This window comes from Entelurus aequoreus, linkage group LG08 (genome assembly GCF_033978785.1).
Source record: "Entelurus aequoreus isolate RoL-2023_Sb linkage group LG08, RoL_Eaeq_v1.1, whole genome shotgun sequence".
NCBI lineage: Eukaryota > Metazoa > Chordata > Actinopteri > Syngnathiformes > Syngnathidae > Entelurus > Entelurus aequoreus.
This window is the reverse complement of record NC_084738.1, coordinates 36,476-51,376: the sequence shown is the minus strand read 5'-3', so window position 1 is coordinate 51,376 and position 14,901 is coordinate 36,476. Positions and strand designations below refer to the sequence as shown.

At 41.8% G+C, this 14,901-nt stretch overlaps 1 protein-coding gene across 1 annotated transcript in view; it reads right to left on the bottom strand.

Moving 5' to 3' along the window:
- Positions 1–7,184: 7,184 nt before the first annotated feature.
- Positions 7,185–14,901, bottom strand: part of LOC133654913 (REST corepressor 1-like) — a 36,633-nt gene continuing 28,916 nt past the window's right edge. The window contains exons 9-10 of the mRNA XM_062054779.1: positions 7,552–7,609; positions 7,185–7,483 (exon numbers count right to left, since the gene is read on the bottom strand). Of these exons, the coding sequence (XP_061910763.1) occupies positions 7,200–7,483; positions 7,552–7,609 (342 nt within the window). The 3' untranslated portion in view covers positions 7,185–7,199. The remainder of the gene's footprint in view (positions 7,484–7,551; positions 7,610–14,901) is intronic.

Below are 14,901 nucleotides of genomic sequence, written 5' to 3'. Positions count from 1 at the left end.
ATTTGGTAAAATTGCAAACAGCTAAAATGATGGGGAATTAAATGATGGAATAGATTAAGTAAAGAAGATAAAGGCCTACTGAAACCCACTACTACCGACCACGCAGTCTGATAGTTTATATATCAATGATGAAATCTTAACATTGCAACACATGCCAATACGCCGGGTTAGATTAGTAAACTGCAATTTTAAATTTCCCGCGAAATATCCTGCTGAAAACGTCTCGGTATGATGACGTTTGCGCGTGACGTCACGGATTGTAGCGGACATTTTGGGACACCATTGTGGCCAGCTATTAAGTCGTCTGTTTTCATCGCAAAATTCCACAGCATTCTGGACATCTGTGTTGGTGAATCTTTTGCAATTTGTTTAATGAACAATGGAGATAGCAAAGAAGAAAGCTGTAGGTGGGAAGCGGTATATTAGCGGCCGGCTGCAGCAAAACAAACACGTAGCGGCTACATTGTAGCCGGTGTTTCATTTTTACATTCCCGAACGATGACAGTCAACCTTTACCATTGGCCTGTGGAGAACTGGGACAACATAGACTCTTACCAGGAGGACTTTGAGTTATATACGCATGCTTGTGGAGATGGGACAACAGAGACTCTTACCAGGAGGACTTTTGAGTTGGACACGCGGTACCGTGAGTACGCAGCTGCGGCTTCCAAACATTTGATCGCTTGCCCGTACGTGCGTGCCGCTATGTGCATGTCACGTACGTAACTTTGGGTAAATATATGTGTTGGAGCCTATCTATATTATTTATTAATTAATTGTTTTGACAATGAAATCAAATAATGTCAATGATGATGTTGATGAATTATTGGATGTTTTAGATTTCATTGTGATTAACTGATTGTTTTCAGCTGCTCACGCTCCTACTGGTGAGCCACTTCCTCCTCCTATAATTAAGAAGACAGGACAGCTGGGTGCCCTTTGTCTGTCTATCATGTTGAAGGAGTGAGGAGTGAAATAGTTTGTTTACCGCTAAACAAGTTATTTTGAAGCCACGCTAAATAAGTTATTTAGATTATGTTGAAAGTCAACCACGAAGAATATGTTTTGTTTGTGAAAATAAATTATGATCATTTGGAATCTCGACATATCTCAGCGAGTGCTTATTAAGGAATTTAGTGAGTCAAACACCTCCTCCTCAAGACTACTCTGCATTACTTTATTTTAATTTTTTCAAACTTTTTGAATGCAAGAGTAGCCGCTACAAGTAAACAAACTCCACTGAAGACCCAAAAGGCCAACCACGCTCGCTCTGCACCGAGGACAGCAAGCAGCCAGCGGGCCGTGAGTAAAATCAGCTGATGACATCATGAATGAATGAATGAACGCGCCGCTGCGCTGTATGGAATCATTCGAACGCAATGGAAAGGAAAGTTGCAGACTGTGGATGTGAATCGCAATAAAACAGGATGTTGGAAGGACGTTTAAGAATGAAATAAGTGGACATTAAATTGAGCTGTGTGATTATCTGGAATGATGTCTGGCACACCTGAGACGGCAGCTGAACACGACGACATGCTGAGAACGCGCATTGCTTCGCGCAGAGGCAGACTGGGCGCGTGCACGAGGAGGCTAAATGAAATGAAGACTTTGATGACTGATGTTAGAAATGCTGATAAAGTCAATGATGAATTTGAAGTATTTAAAGGAGCTGTGGATGAATTTAAAAATGCTCACAAATCTGTGCAAGAATTCTTATCAGAAGAGGAAAAGGAAAATTATTATTATGACTGGTATGAACCCAGAATAATAAATTTGATTTTTTTCATGAAAGATGTTGAAACATGGAAAAGACAAATTGCACAATCAAAAGTTGGACCACTGGACAGCATATCAAATGTATCTCACAAATCAAAGTCTGCCACTGGATCAAAAGCCTCCAGATGTTCCTCGGTATCCTCAGAATTAAAAAAGGCCAAAGCGGAACAAGCTGCTACAATGGCTCGAGCTGCTGCACTGAAGGAAAAACACACCTTGCAACTGGAGGAAACAAAGCTTAAAGCAAAGATGGAGCAAATGCAACTGGAGGAAACAAAGCTTAAAGCAAACATGAAGCAAATGGAGTTGGAAGCAGACCTCGCAGCATCAACTGCTAAAATACAAATCCTTCAAAGTGATTTTCTTCATGAAAGCCATGATGTGGCTCAGGAACCTCCAGGTGATGGCATGACTGAGTATTATGATTCTCACCATGAAAGAGAAACTATGGAGAGAAATGTGGACTTTATAGAGTTAGATGCAATACCCAAGACCCCACTTCACCAAACTATCTTAAGTATCCACAGACCTCTACTTAAAAGGAACACCAACACATCAGAAGATCTAAATAAACCTCAAGACAAAAACGCAACTGAAAAACACAAGACCCAGAGTGTAAATCAGACTCAAATAATAAATCACTCCGCACAAGATAATGTGGTTATTAATGCTGGTCATGATAACTTGGAAATGGTTATTCAAAGACTAAGTGACATCGCAAAACTCATTGTCTCACAGCAAAAACTGTCTCTACTACCAGCAAGAGAGATTTCGGTGTTTGATGGCAACCCACTGGCATATCAGTCTTTTATCCATGCATTTGAACACTTGATTGAAGACAAGACTGAGAATGATCAAGACCAACTCTACTACCTTGAGCAGTTTACATATGGTTTGCCAAGAGACTTGGTTCACAGTTGTTTGCACATGGAAGCCAGTAGGGGCTATAATGAAGCAAGGTGCCTCTTAAAAGAACACTTTGGAAATGAGATGAAGATTTTGGGAGCTTACTTGGAAAAAGCCTTGAATTGGACAGCGATTAAAGCTGAGGATGGGAAAATGCTGCATGCATATGCACTGTATTTGAGAGGATGCTGTAATGTAATGCAAGATTTACAGTATTTAAAGAAACTTGATATCCCATCGAACCTAAGGCTAATTACATCCAAACTACCCTACAAACTCAGAGAAAGGTGGCGAAGCACAGCTTATGAGAGACAACAGAGAACTGGCAGGAGAATCGGATTTCACAACTTTGTGGATTTTGTGGAAAAGCATGCCGAGATGCTTTTGGATCCGTTGTTTGGAGACATTCAGGACCAAATAACAAAAAGGCCTCTCCCAAGAAGCACAACTGAACTAAAACCAATCAGCCAAAGAAAAAGCAGCTTTGCTACTTCAGTATCTGTGAATACAGAGCCAGCAGGATGCACTGTAAAACAATCCTCTGTTCCACAACAACCTGCTCAAACCACACCCAGTGGTATCATCCCTTCATGTAGATATTGTCATGGCAAACATGCTCTGATTGACTGCTCACAATTCAAAACACAGTCACATGACAAAAGGCTTGAATTTTTAAGAAGGCAAGGATATTGTTTTGGTTGCCTACTAAAAGGTCATCTAAGCAAAAATAGTAAAAGAAGATTAATGTGTCATGTTTGCAAAATGAAACATCCTACTGTACTTCATATTTCAATCAATCAATCAATTAAGTGAAAAAGGCCCAAGGCAGGAAACTCAAGCAAAGCCCACTGCTGAGACAGAAGAAACCCCTATAAGCAGTGCTCTTGTTTCAGCCGGTGATGCAACCGGGGCCGGGAAAGACTGTGCACTTGCAATCATGCGAGTCAGGGTTAAGGCGAGAAAAGGTATATTCAGACCTATGCCTTCCTCGATCCAGGCAGCACGGCAACATTTTGCACAGAGAATCTAATGGATCAACTGAATGTGAAAGGACGCAAAACAGAAATTATGGGACAGGAAAAGCCTGCGAAGACCTATAAGGTCAGAGGACTGGAGGTTGGAGACTTGGAAGGGTTCACATATCTGGACCTGCCGAAAGTGTATACACAGAGCAAGATACCTGTCTCAAAAAAAACATCATCACAAAGGCTGACTTGAAGAGGTGGCCATATCTTGGTGGGATTGACTTAAAGGAAATTGAGGCTGACATTGAACTTCTTATTAGGACTGATGTTCCTCGGGCAATGGAGCCATGGAATATAATAAACAGTCAAAAGAATGGACCATATGCAGTCCAAACCATACTGGGATGGGTGGTAACTGGACCACTCAGTTGCAGTGCTACAGAACATACTGGGCCTATTGCAGTGTCAACTAACAGAATCTCAGTAATTGAGCTGAAGGACCTCCTCATCAGACAATATAACCAGGGTTTCTCTGAGAACATATATGAGGAGAAAAATGAGATGTCAGTTGAGGATACATGTTCTATGGAGATCGCCTCAAGTTCAGTCTTTCTTAAAGATGGTCACGATCCTCTGCCACTGCCTTTCCGGGATAAAGACAAAGTCACACCTCAGGATAAGTTCAGAGAGAAAGAAAGACATCGGCATTCCTCCTCTTCTTCTTCCAAAAAAAGCCATGACAAAGATAAAGAATAGGTCAAGAAAAGGACAAAGGTGACAAACGTGACAAAACGGAGGAACTCAGAGACCTGTACGGTCGGAGGGGAAGCTTACCTTTTGACAAAGAGCCAAGGCCCTTAGAGGCTGATCCTTACACATTCCCATACGGCGGAAAAGTAGATGGCAAAGACGTGCACAGACGTCGAAAAGGAGAAAAATAACAAAATCAAGGACTCCACCAAGAACAAGGCCATGGACCATGGAACAAGGAAACATATAACAAGACCATGGAACAAGGAAACATATAACAAGACCATGGAACAAGTAAAGACATTTCCAGATGCCAAAGGCTTTGTGAGAAGTGTTTTGGTTGAAACCAAGACCAACACGGTTCAACGACCAATAGATGAACTCTGCCTGCTAATGGAAGCAGCTTGATGGACTGAGGGGGGATTCGGTTCTCCAGACTCGATGACCGCTTCAGATATGACTATGGACTTTGAAGAGACTTGACGAGTAACTCAAGTAACTTCATTCATTTTGAATTTGAAGACCATAATTGTTTGGATTGTATTGTTCTATTATGGCTCCTTTGAATATTATTATTTATGTAATTGTTTTGCTAAAGCACACAATTAAGAATTAAGAAGACAGGACAGCTGGGTGCCCTTTGTCTGTCTATCATGTTGAAGGAGTGAGGAGTGAAACAGTTTGTTTACCGTTAAAGAAGTTATTTTGAAGCCACGCTAAATAAGTTATTTTGATTATGTTGAAAGTCAACCACGAAGAATATGTTTTGTTTGTGAAAATAAATTATGATCATTTGGAATCTCGACATATCTCCGCGAGTGCTTATTAAGGAATTTAGTGAGTCAAACACCTCCTCCTCAAGACTACTCTGCATTACTTTATTTTTATTTTTTCGAACTTTTTGAATGCAAGAGTAGCCGCTACAATATGTGCTGTATGAACTTTGCGGAGGTGAACGGTACTTTGGGCTGTGGGATTGAGTGTGTTGTGCGGGTGTTTGATTTGTATTGGTGGGTTATATGGACGGGAGGGGGGAGGTGTTTGTTATGCGGTATTAATTTGTTGCATATTAAATATAAGCCTGGTTGTGTTGTGGCTAATAGAGTATATACGTATATGTCTTGTGTTTATTTATTGTTTTAGTCATTCCCACCCGCCTCTCACAGCATCTTCTCTATCTGAATCGCTTCCACTGCCCTTTAGTCCTTCACTCTCACTTTCCTCATCCACAAATCTTTCATCCTCGCTCAAATTAATGGGGAAATCGTCGCTTTCTCGGCCCGAATCGCTCTCGCTGCTTGTGGCCATGATTGTAAACAATGTGCAGATGTGAGGAGCTCCACAACCTGTGACGTCACGCTACTTCCGGTACAGGCAAGGCTTTTTTATCAGCGACCAAAAGTTGCGAACTTTATCGTCGATGTTCTCTACTAAATCCTTTCAGCAAAAATATGGCAATATCGCAAAATGATCAAGTATGACACATAGAATGGATCTGCTATCCCCGTTTAAATAAGAAAATGTCATTTCAGTAGGCCTTTAAACATTGTAATGATATGATCCAGTTGTTCAAATGAATAGTGCTTACAAAGTACAAAGAAGAAGAATTATGAGAAATACTTTCAACCTTATTGAAAATAAGATATTCTTCATCTCAGTATATTAATAAAGACTGAATTAATTAATTACATATTACAAAACTGTTGTATATACTAATTCACAGATATTTTATTATAAAAAGGTCAGTAAATGATGTATATATTTGTAAACGCTCTGAAGTGGGAAAGGGGTAGGATTAAATAAGCTTTACTTCTTCCTACTCCTGTAAAGTGAAATTATATGAAACTGTGATGTATTATACTGTAAGTGTGTTCATGTTCCAAATAAACTAAAGAAATAAAGAAAGCACTAGTTTATTAGACAGACCTGCAAACTCTGTCGTGGTGTAGGCTACAAGATAACGTTAACGTTATCAGACACATACAAAAAGGCTCACGTTAACATTACCGTTAGCCACTGACTATGCTTAGGTAACATTAGTCTAGCTAATATTACTGCAGTCCTGGTTGACATAAGAGGTAACGTTACTACAAGTGAGCAGATATGGAAATTAACCGGCAACAGTTAACGTTAGTCACCGCCACTGTAGCTGGGACTGGGGCAGCTGGCAGAAGAAGAGGGGCGTTTTTCGTCGTCTCTGTCACTGCTTCAACACGTGTCAAAGACACGACACGCTTGTTGTACTTCCCCCCCCTTACACGAGAGCGAAGCCTGGCAATAATTGCATATTTCCGCTTCCTCATTTTTTTTGGTGAAATGAAGCCATGCCTTGGAGCGCTTTTTCCGGTCCATTTTTTTCCTGCTTTCCCCATCTGCGCCTAATGACTGAGCTACGTGACGTCATTTCTTGTGATGTCCCACGGGGCATTTCTTGTCGAGACGGGATTCGTTCCCAGGGATTCGAATAAAGAACCAACTCTTTTTCTTTACTATAGTGGTCTCGATAACGGGTACCCGTTCTCAAAAAGGGATTCGAGTCCAAGGACTCGGTTCTTTTCTTATCGAACAACCGGGAAAATCGGTTTTGAGCATCATCCCTAATCACAAGTGTCTCAAAGAGCTGCACACGCCACAACAACATCCTCGGCTCAGATCCCACATCAGAGCAAGACAAAACTCAACCCAATGGGATACAATGAGAAACCTTGGAGGGGTTCCCCCCCGCCCCTGGGCAACCGGTACAATGGATTAATCTAGTACACTGTTCATTGTGCTAAAGTTAAAGACCTATCACAACATCTACTATATGATATGTAATAATATTTCAGGTAAAAAAAAAAAAAGGTAAGTAGAAGATTCCGGTATCTTACCGATGGACACGTCATCATCATCAAGTCCCGTCTCCATTTTGTCGCCGTCGAGACTGACGCCGCCCTCCACGCCGTTCTCCTTCTCCCACTCGTGAAGAACCTCATCCAGGTTGAACCTGCGTCTGTAGTTGACCAGGAAGTTCTTCACCTGGACCACCGACTTGTTACCAATCACATCAGAGATGGCCTGGAAGTCCCGCCCATATTTCCTGATGGCTGCCAATCAGCAAGGAAATGATGAGAAAGATGGCCTGTAATTGGCCGGAAGGAAAAGTCGAAGTTACCTTGAACTGCCAACAGTTGCTCCTCTGTACTCCAGCGACTGTTTACCTTCCAGCTCACCTGCACGCATGCACGCACACACACACGCACACACACACACACACACGCACGCACGCACGCACGCACACACACACACACACACACACGCTAAAATTACTGATCAAAGTACCAGTAATAACACTGCTAACAGTACTGCTAATAGTACTGATCAAAGTACCAGTCATTACACTGCTAATAGTACTGCTACAGTTAGTGATCAAAGTACCAGTCATAACACTGCTAGTAGTACTGCTAATAGTACTGCTGATAGTAATGCTACAAATACTGATCAAAGTAGCAGTCATAACACAGCTAATAGTACTGCTACAGTAGTGATCAAAGTACAGTCATAACACTGCTAATAGTACTGCTAGTAGTACTGCTAATAGTGCAGCTCTTTGAGACTTTTGTGATTTAGGGCTATATGAATAAACATTGATTGATTAATTGATACTGTTACAGTTAGTGATCAAAGTAGTAGGAATAACACTGCTAATAGTACTGCTACAATTAGACATCAAAGTACCAGTCATAACACTCCTAATAGTACTGCTAGTAGTACTGCTACAGTTAGTGATCAAAGTAGCAGGAATAACACCGCTAATAGTACTGCTAATAGTACTGCTACCGTTACTAATCAAAGTACAAGTCATAACACTGCTAATAGTACTGCTAGTGGTACTACTAATAGTACTGCTACAATTACTGATCAAAGTACCAGTCATAACACTGCTAATAGTACTGCTAGTAGTACTGCTACAATTAGTGAGCAAAGTACCAGTCATAACACTTTTTTTTTTTCCCAAGATGGCGGCGCTTCATGGCGGCAGCTTCTTGCGAGCGCTCCTGGAAGTGTAGACCGATTTGGCAAAAATACCCCTCAATCCAGTCAATTTCATGGCTGGCTCACAGCGTGTTCACTCCGTGATCACTTACGACCCACTTACGATTCTGGATGTGGAGAGATCGGGCCATTTTGGGCTGAAAGATGCGTATACGGTGGACCTACTCGCTAGCTTGGGAATTCTTCGCGAGCTACATCCAGCAGTGGCCTTTGAAGCAGCGGCGTCCACTACCAGCGGAGACCGTCGACGAAAGAGACGTAAGCGGTGCGCTCGGAAGCAGAAGCGGGGGTGTCGGGCGGGGCTAACAACAAAGCTAAAGGCGTTGTTGTTAGCGGGGCTAACGAAAAAGCTAAATGCTAATCCACAAAGAAGCGCTAATAAGGAGTCTGTTAAGCTAGAACTAGCCAGCGCCAGGCTGGATAATCCCTGCACACATAGCAATTCTCTTAGAATAATATACAACTCACATAATGTTTTTTCTGCGTCAGAGGTGGACATGCATTTTACTGAGGTGGCAAACAATCTAAAAATTCCTGTCATATCAATTCCTAGATATGGTCGAAATTATTTAAAGTGCACTACGCATAATAAACGTAACATTATTAATATTGCTACTACGGATACTTTCAACAAAAACTCCTCAAAACACCCCACCACCTATAATATGGGCTTTTTAAACATAAGGTCATTGTCTTCCAAAACGTATTAGTTAATGAAGTCATTTGAGACAACAATCTTGATGTCGTTGGTCTAGCCGAGACCTGGCTCAAACCAGACAAATTTTTTGCGCTGGGTGAGGCGTCTCCTCCTGGCTATTCGGGAACGCATATTGCCCGTCCCATTAAAAGGGGTGGGGGTGTTGCACTAATATACAACAAAAACTTTAGCCTTACCTCGGACCTAAATAATAAATATAACTCGTTTGAGGTGCTTACTGTGAGGTTTGTCACACCGCTGCCTCTGCACCTGGCTGTCATCTACCGCCCCCCAGGGCCCTATTCGGACTTTATCAATGAATTTTCAGAGTTCGTTGCTGATCTAGTGACGCACGGTGACAATATAATCATAATGGGAGACTTTAACATCCATATGAATACCCCATCGGACCCTCCATGCGTGGCGCTCCAGACTATAATTGATAGCTGTGGTCTTACACAAAAAATAAATGAACCCACGCATCGCAACGGTAATACGATAGATCTAGTGCTCGTCAGGGGTGTCACCACCTCCAAAGTTACGATACTCCCGTACACTAAAGTAATGTCCGATCATTACCTTATAAAATTCGAAGTTCTGACTCATTGTCAACAAACTAATAATAATAATAATAACTACTATAGCAGCCGCAACATTAATGCTGCCACAACGACGACTCTTACTGACCTACTGCCTTCGGTAATGGCACCAATTCCCAAATTATGTGGGCTCTATTGATAACCTCACTAACAACTTTAACGACGCCCTGCGCGACACCATTGATAGTGTAGCACCGCTAAAGCTAAAAAGGGCCCCTAAAAGGCGTACCCCATGGTTTACAGAAGAAACTAAAGCCCAGAAATTATCATGTAGAAAGCTGGAACGCAAATGGCGTGCGACTAAACTTGAGGTTTTCCATCAAGCATGGAGTGATAGTTTAATAACTTATAAACGCATGCTTACCTCAGCTAAAGCTAAATATTACTCAAATCTCATCCACCTCAACAAAAATGATCCTAAATTTTTGTTTAGTACAGTAGCATCGCTAACCCAACAAGGGACTCCTCCCAGTAGCTCCACCCACTCAGCAGATGACTTTATGAATTTCTTTAATAAGAAAATTGAAGTCATTAGAAAAGAGATTAAAGACAATGCATCTCAGCTACAACTGGGTTCTATTAACACAGATACGACTGTATATACGACGGACACTGCCCTCCAAAATAGTTTCTCCCTCTTTGATGAAATAACATTGGAGGAATTGTTAAAATGTGTAAATGGGACAAAACAAACAACATGTTTACTTGACCCAATTCCTGGGAAACTTATCAAGGAGCTTTTTGTTTTATTAGGTCCATCAGTGTTAAATATTATAAACTTATCACTTTCCTCTGGTACTGTTCCCCTAGCATTCAAAAAAGCGGTTATTCATCCTCTACTCAAAAGACCTAACCTCGATCCTGACCTCATGGTGAACTACCGGCCGGTGTCCCACCTTCCGTTTATCTCGAAAATCCTCGAAAAAATTGTCGCACAGCAGCTAAATGAACACTTAGCGTCTAACAATCTCTGTGAACCTTTTCAATCCGGTTTCAGGGCAAATCACTCTACGGAGACAGCCCTCGCAAAAATGACTAATGATCTATTGCTAACGATGGATTCTGATGCGTCATCTATGTTGCTGCTTCTTGATCTTAGCGCCGCTTTCGATACTGTTGATCATAATATTTTATTAGAGCGTATCAAAACGCGTATTGGGATGTCAGACTTAGCCTTGTCTTGGTTTAACTCTTATCTTACTGACAGGATGCAGTGTGTCTCCCGTAACAATGTGACCTCGGACTATGTTAAGGTAACGTGCGGAGTTCCCCAGGGTTCGGTTCTTGGCCCTGCACTCTTTAGTATTTACATGCTACCGCTAGGTGACATCATACGCAAATACGGTGTTAGCTTTCACTGTTATGCTGATGACACCCAATTCTACATGCCCCTAAAGCTGACCAACACGCCGGATTGTAGTCAGCTGGAGGCGTGTCTTAATGAAATTAAACAATGGATGTCCGCTAACTTTTTGCAACTCAACGCTAAGAAAACGGAAATGCTGATTATCGGTCCTGCTCAACACCGACATCTATTTAATAATACCACCTTAACATTTGAAAACCAAACAATTAAATAAGGCGACTCGGTAAAGAATCTAGGTATTATCTTCGACCCAACTCTCTCGTTTGAGTCACACATTAAGAGTGTTACTAAAACGGCCTTCTTTCATCTCCGTAATATCGCTAAAATTCGTTCCATTTTGTCCACAAACGATGCTGAGATCATTATCCATGCGTTCGTTACATCTCGTCTCGATTACTGTAACGTTTTATTTTCGGGCCTCCCTATGTCTAGCATTAAAAGATTATAGATGGTACAAAATGCGGCTGCTAGACTTTTGACAAAAACAAGAAAGTTTGATCATATTACGCCTATACTGGCTCACTTGCACTGGCTTCCTGTGCGCCTAAGATGCGACTTTAATGTTGTACTACTTACGTATAAAATACTACACGGTCAAGCTCCTGCCTATCTTGCCGATTGTATTGTACCATATGTCCCGGCAAGAAATCTGTGTTCAAAGAACTCCGGCTTATTAGTGATTCCCAGAGCCCAAAAAAAGTCTGCGGGCTATAGAGCGTTTTCTATTCGGGCTCCAATATTATGGAATGCCCTCCCGGTAAAAGTTAGAGATGCTACCTCAGTAGAAGCATTTAAGTCTCATCTTAAAACTCATTTGTATACTCTAGCCTTTAAATAGACTCCCTTTTTAGACCAGTTGATCTGCCGTTTCTTTTCTTTTCTTTTCTACTCTGCTCCGAGGTGGACCGCTAGCCTGTTCATCGGATGGGGACATCTCTACGCTGATGACCCGTCTCCGCTCGGGATGGTTCCTGCTGGCCCCACCATGGACTGGACTTTCGCTGATGTTTTGGACTTTCACAATATTATGTCAGACCCACTCGACATCCATTGCTTTCGGTCTCCCCTGGGGGGGGGGGGGGGGGGGGGGGGGGGGAGGGGGGGGGGTTACCCACATATGCGGTCCTCTCCAAGGTTTCTCATAGTCATTCACATTGACGTCCCACTGGGGTGAGTTTTCCTTGCCCGTATGTGGGCTCTGTACCGAGGATGTCGTTGTGGCTTGTACAGCCCTTTGAGACACTTTTGATTTAGGGCTATATAAATAAACATTGATTGATTGATTGATTGGATTGATTAATAGTATTGCTAATAATACTGCTACAGTTAGTGATCAAAGTAACAGGAATAACACCGCTAATAGTACTGCTACTACTACTGTTACTGATCAAAGTACCAGTCATAACACTACTAATAGTACTGCTAGTGGTACTACTAATAGTACTGCTAGAAGTAGTGCTACAATTACTGATTAAAGTACCAGTCATAACATTGCTAGTAGTACTGCTAATAGTACTGCTACAATTACTGATCAAAGTACCAGTCATAACACTACTAATAGTATTGCTAATAATACTGCTACAGTTGGTGATCAAAGTAGCAGGAATAACAGCGCTAATAGTACTGCTAATGGTACTGCTACCGTTACTGATGAAAGTACCAGTCATAACACTGCTAATAGTACTGCTAGTGGTACTACTAATAGTACTGCTAATAGTACTGCTACAATTACTGATCAAAGTACCAGTCATAACATTGCTAGTAGTACTGCTAATAGTACTGCTACAATTACTGATCAAAGTACCAGTCATAACACTGCTAATAGTATTGCTAATAATACTGCTACAGTTAGTGATCAAAGTAGCAGGAATAACACCGCTAATAGTACTGCTAATAGTACTGCTACCGTTACTGATCAAAGTACCAGTCATAACACTGCTAATAGTACTGCTAATAGTACTGCTAGTAGTACTGCTGATAGTACTGCTACAATTACTGATCAAAGTAGCAGTCATAACACCGCTAATAGTAATGCTAATAGTACTGCTAAAAGTACTGCTACAGTTAGTGATAAAAGTACCAGTCATAAAACTGCTATTAGTACTGTTAATAGTACTGCTACAATTACTGATCAAAGTAGCAGTCATAACACTGCTAATAGTACTGCTAATATTACTTCTACAATTACTGATCAAAGTACACTATATTGCCAAAAGTATTTGGCAACCTGCCTTGATTCACATATGAACATGAAATGCCATCTCATTCCTAACCCATAGGGTTCAATATGATATTGGGCGACCTTTTGCAGCTATTACAGCTTAAACTCTTCTGGGAAGGCTGTCCACAAGGTTATGGAAGGTGTTTATAGCAATTTTCGACCATTCTTCCAAAAGCTCATTGGTGAGGTCACACACTGATGTTGGTGGAGAAGGCCTGGCTCTCAGTCTCCGTTCTAATTCAACCCAAAGGTGTTCTATCGGGTTCAGGTCAGGATTCTGTGCAGGCCAGTCAAGTTCATCCACACCAGACTCAGTCATCCATGTCTTTACGGACCTTGCTTTGTGCACTGGTGCACAGTCATGTTGGAAGAGGAAGGGGCCCGCTCCAAACTGTTCCCACAAGGTTGGGAGCATGGAATTGTCCAAAATGTTTTGGTATCCTGGAGCATTCAAAGTTCCTTTCACTAGAACTAAGGGGCCAAGCCCAACTCCTGAAAAACAATCCCACACCATAATTCCTCCACCACCAAATTTTACACTCGGCACAATGCAGTCCGAAATGTACCGTTCTTCTGGCAACCTCCAAACCCAGACTCGTCCATTAGATTGCCAGATCGAAAAGCGTGATTCATCACTCCAGAGACTGCGTCTCCACTGCTCTAGAGTCCAGTGGCGACGTGCTTTACACCGACGCTTTGCATTGGACTTGATGACGTATGGCTTAGATGCAGCTGTTCGGCCATGGAAACCCATTCCATGAAGATCTCTGCGTACTGTACGTGGGCTAATTGGAAGATCACATGAAGTTTGGAGCTCTGCAGCAATTGACTGTGCAGAAAGTCGGCGACCTCTTTGCACTATGCGCTTCAGTATCCGCTGACCCCTCTCTGTCAGTTTACGTGGTCTACCACTTCGTGTCTGAGTTACTTTTTGTTCCCAAACTCTTCCATTTTCTTATATTAAAGCCAAAAGTTGACTTTGGAGCGAGGAAATTTCACGACTGGATTTGTTGCACAGGTGGCATCCTATGACAGTTCCACGCTGGAAATCACTGAGCTCCTGAGAGCGGCCCATTCTTTCACAAATGTTTGTAGAAACAGTCTCCATGCCTAAGTGCTTGATTTTATACACCTGTGGCCGGGCCAAGTGATTAGGACACCTGATTCTGATCAATTGGATGGGTGGCCAAATACTTTTGGCAATATAGTGTAGCAGTCATAACACTGCTAATAGTACTGCTGATAGTACAGCTAATAGTACTGCTACAGTTAGTTATCAAAGTAGCTGTCATAACACTGCTAATAGTACTGCTAATAGTACTGCTACAGTTAGTGATTAAGGTACCAGTCATAACACTACTAATAGTACTGCTACAATTAGTGATCAAAGTATACCAGTCATAACACTGCTAATAGTACTGCTAATAGTACTGCTACAGTTAGTGATCAAAGTACCAGTCATAACACTGCTAATAGTGCTGCTAATAGTACTGCTACAATTAGTGATCAAAGTACCAGTCATGACACTGCTAATAGTACTGCTACAGTTAATGATCAAAGCATCAGTAATAACACTGCTAATAGTA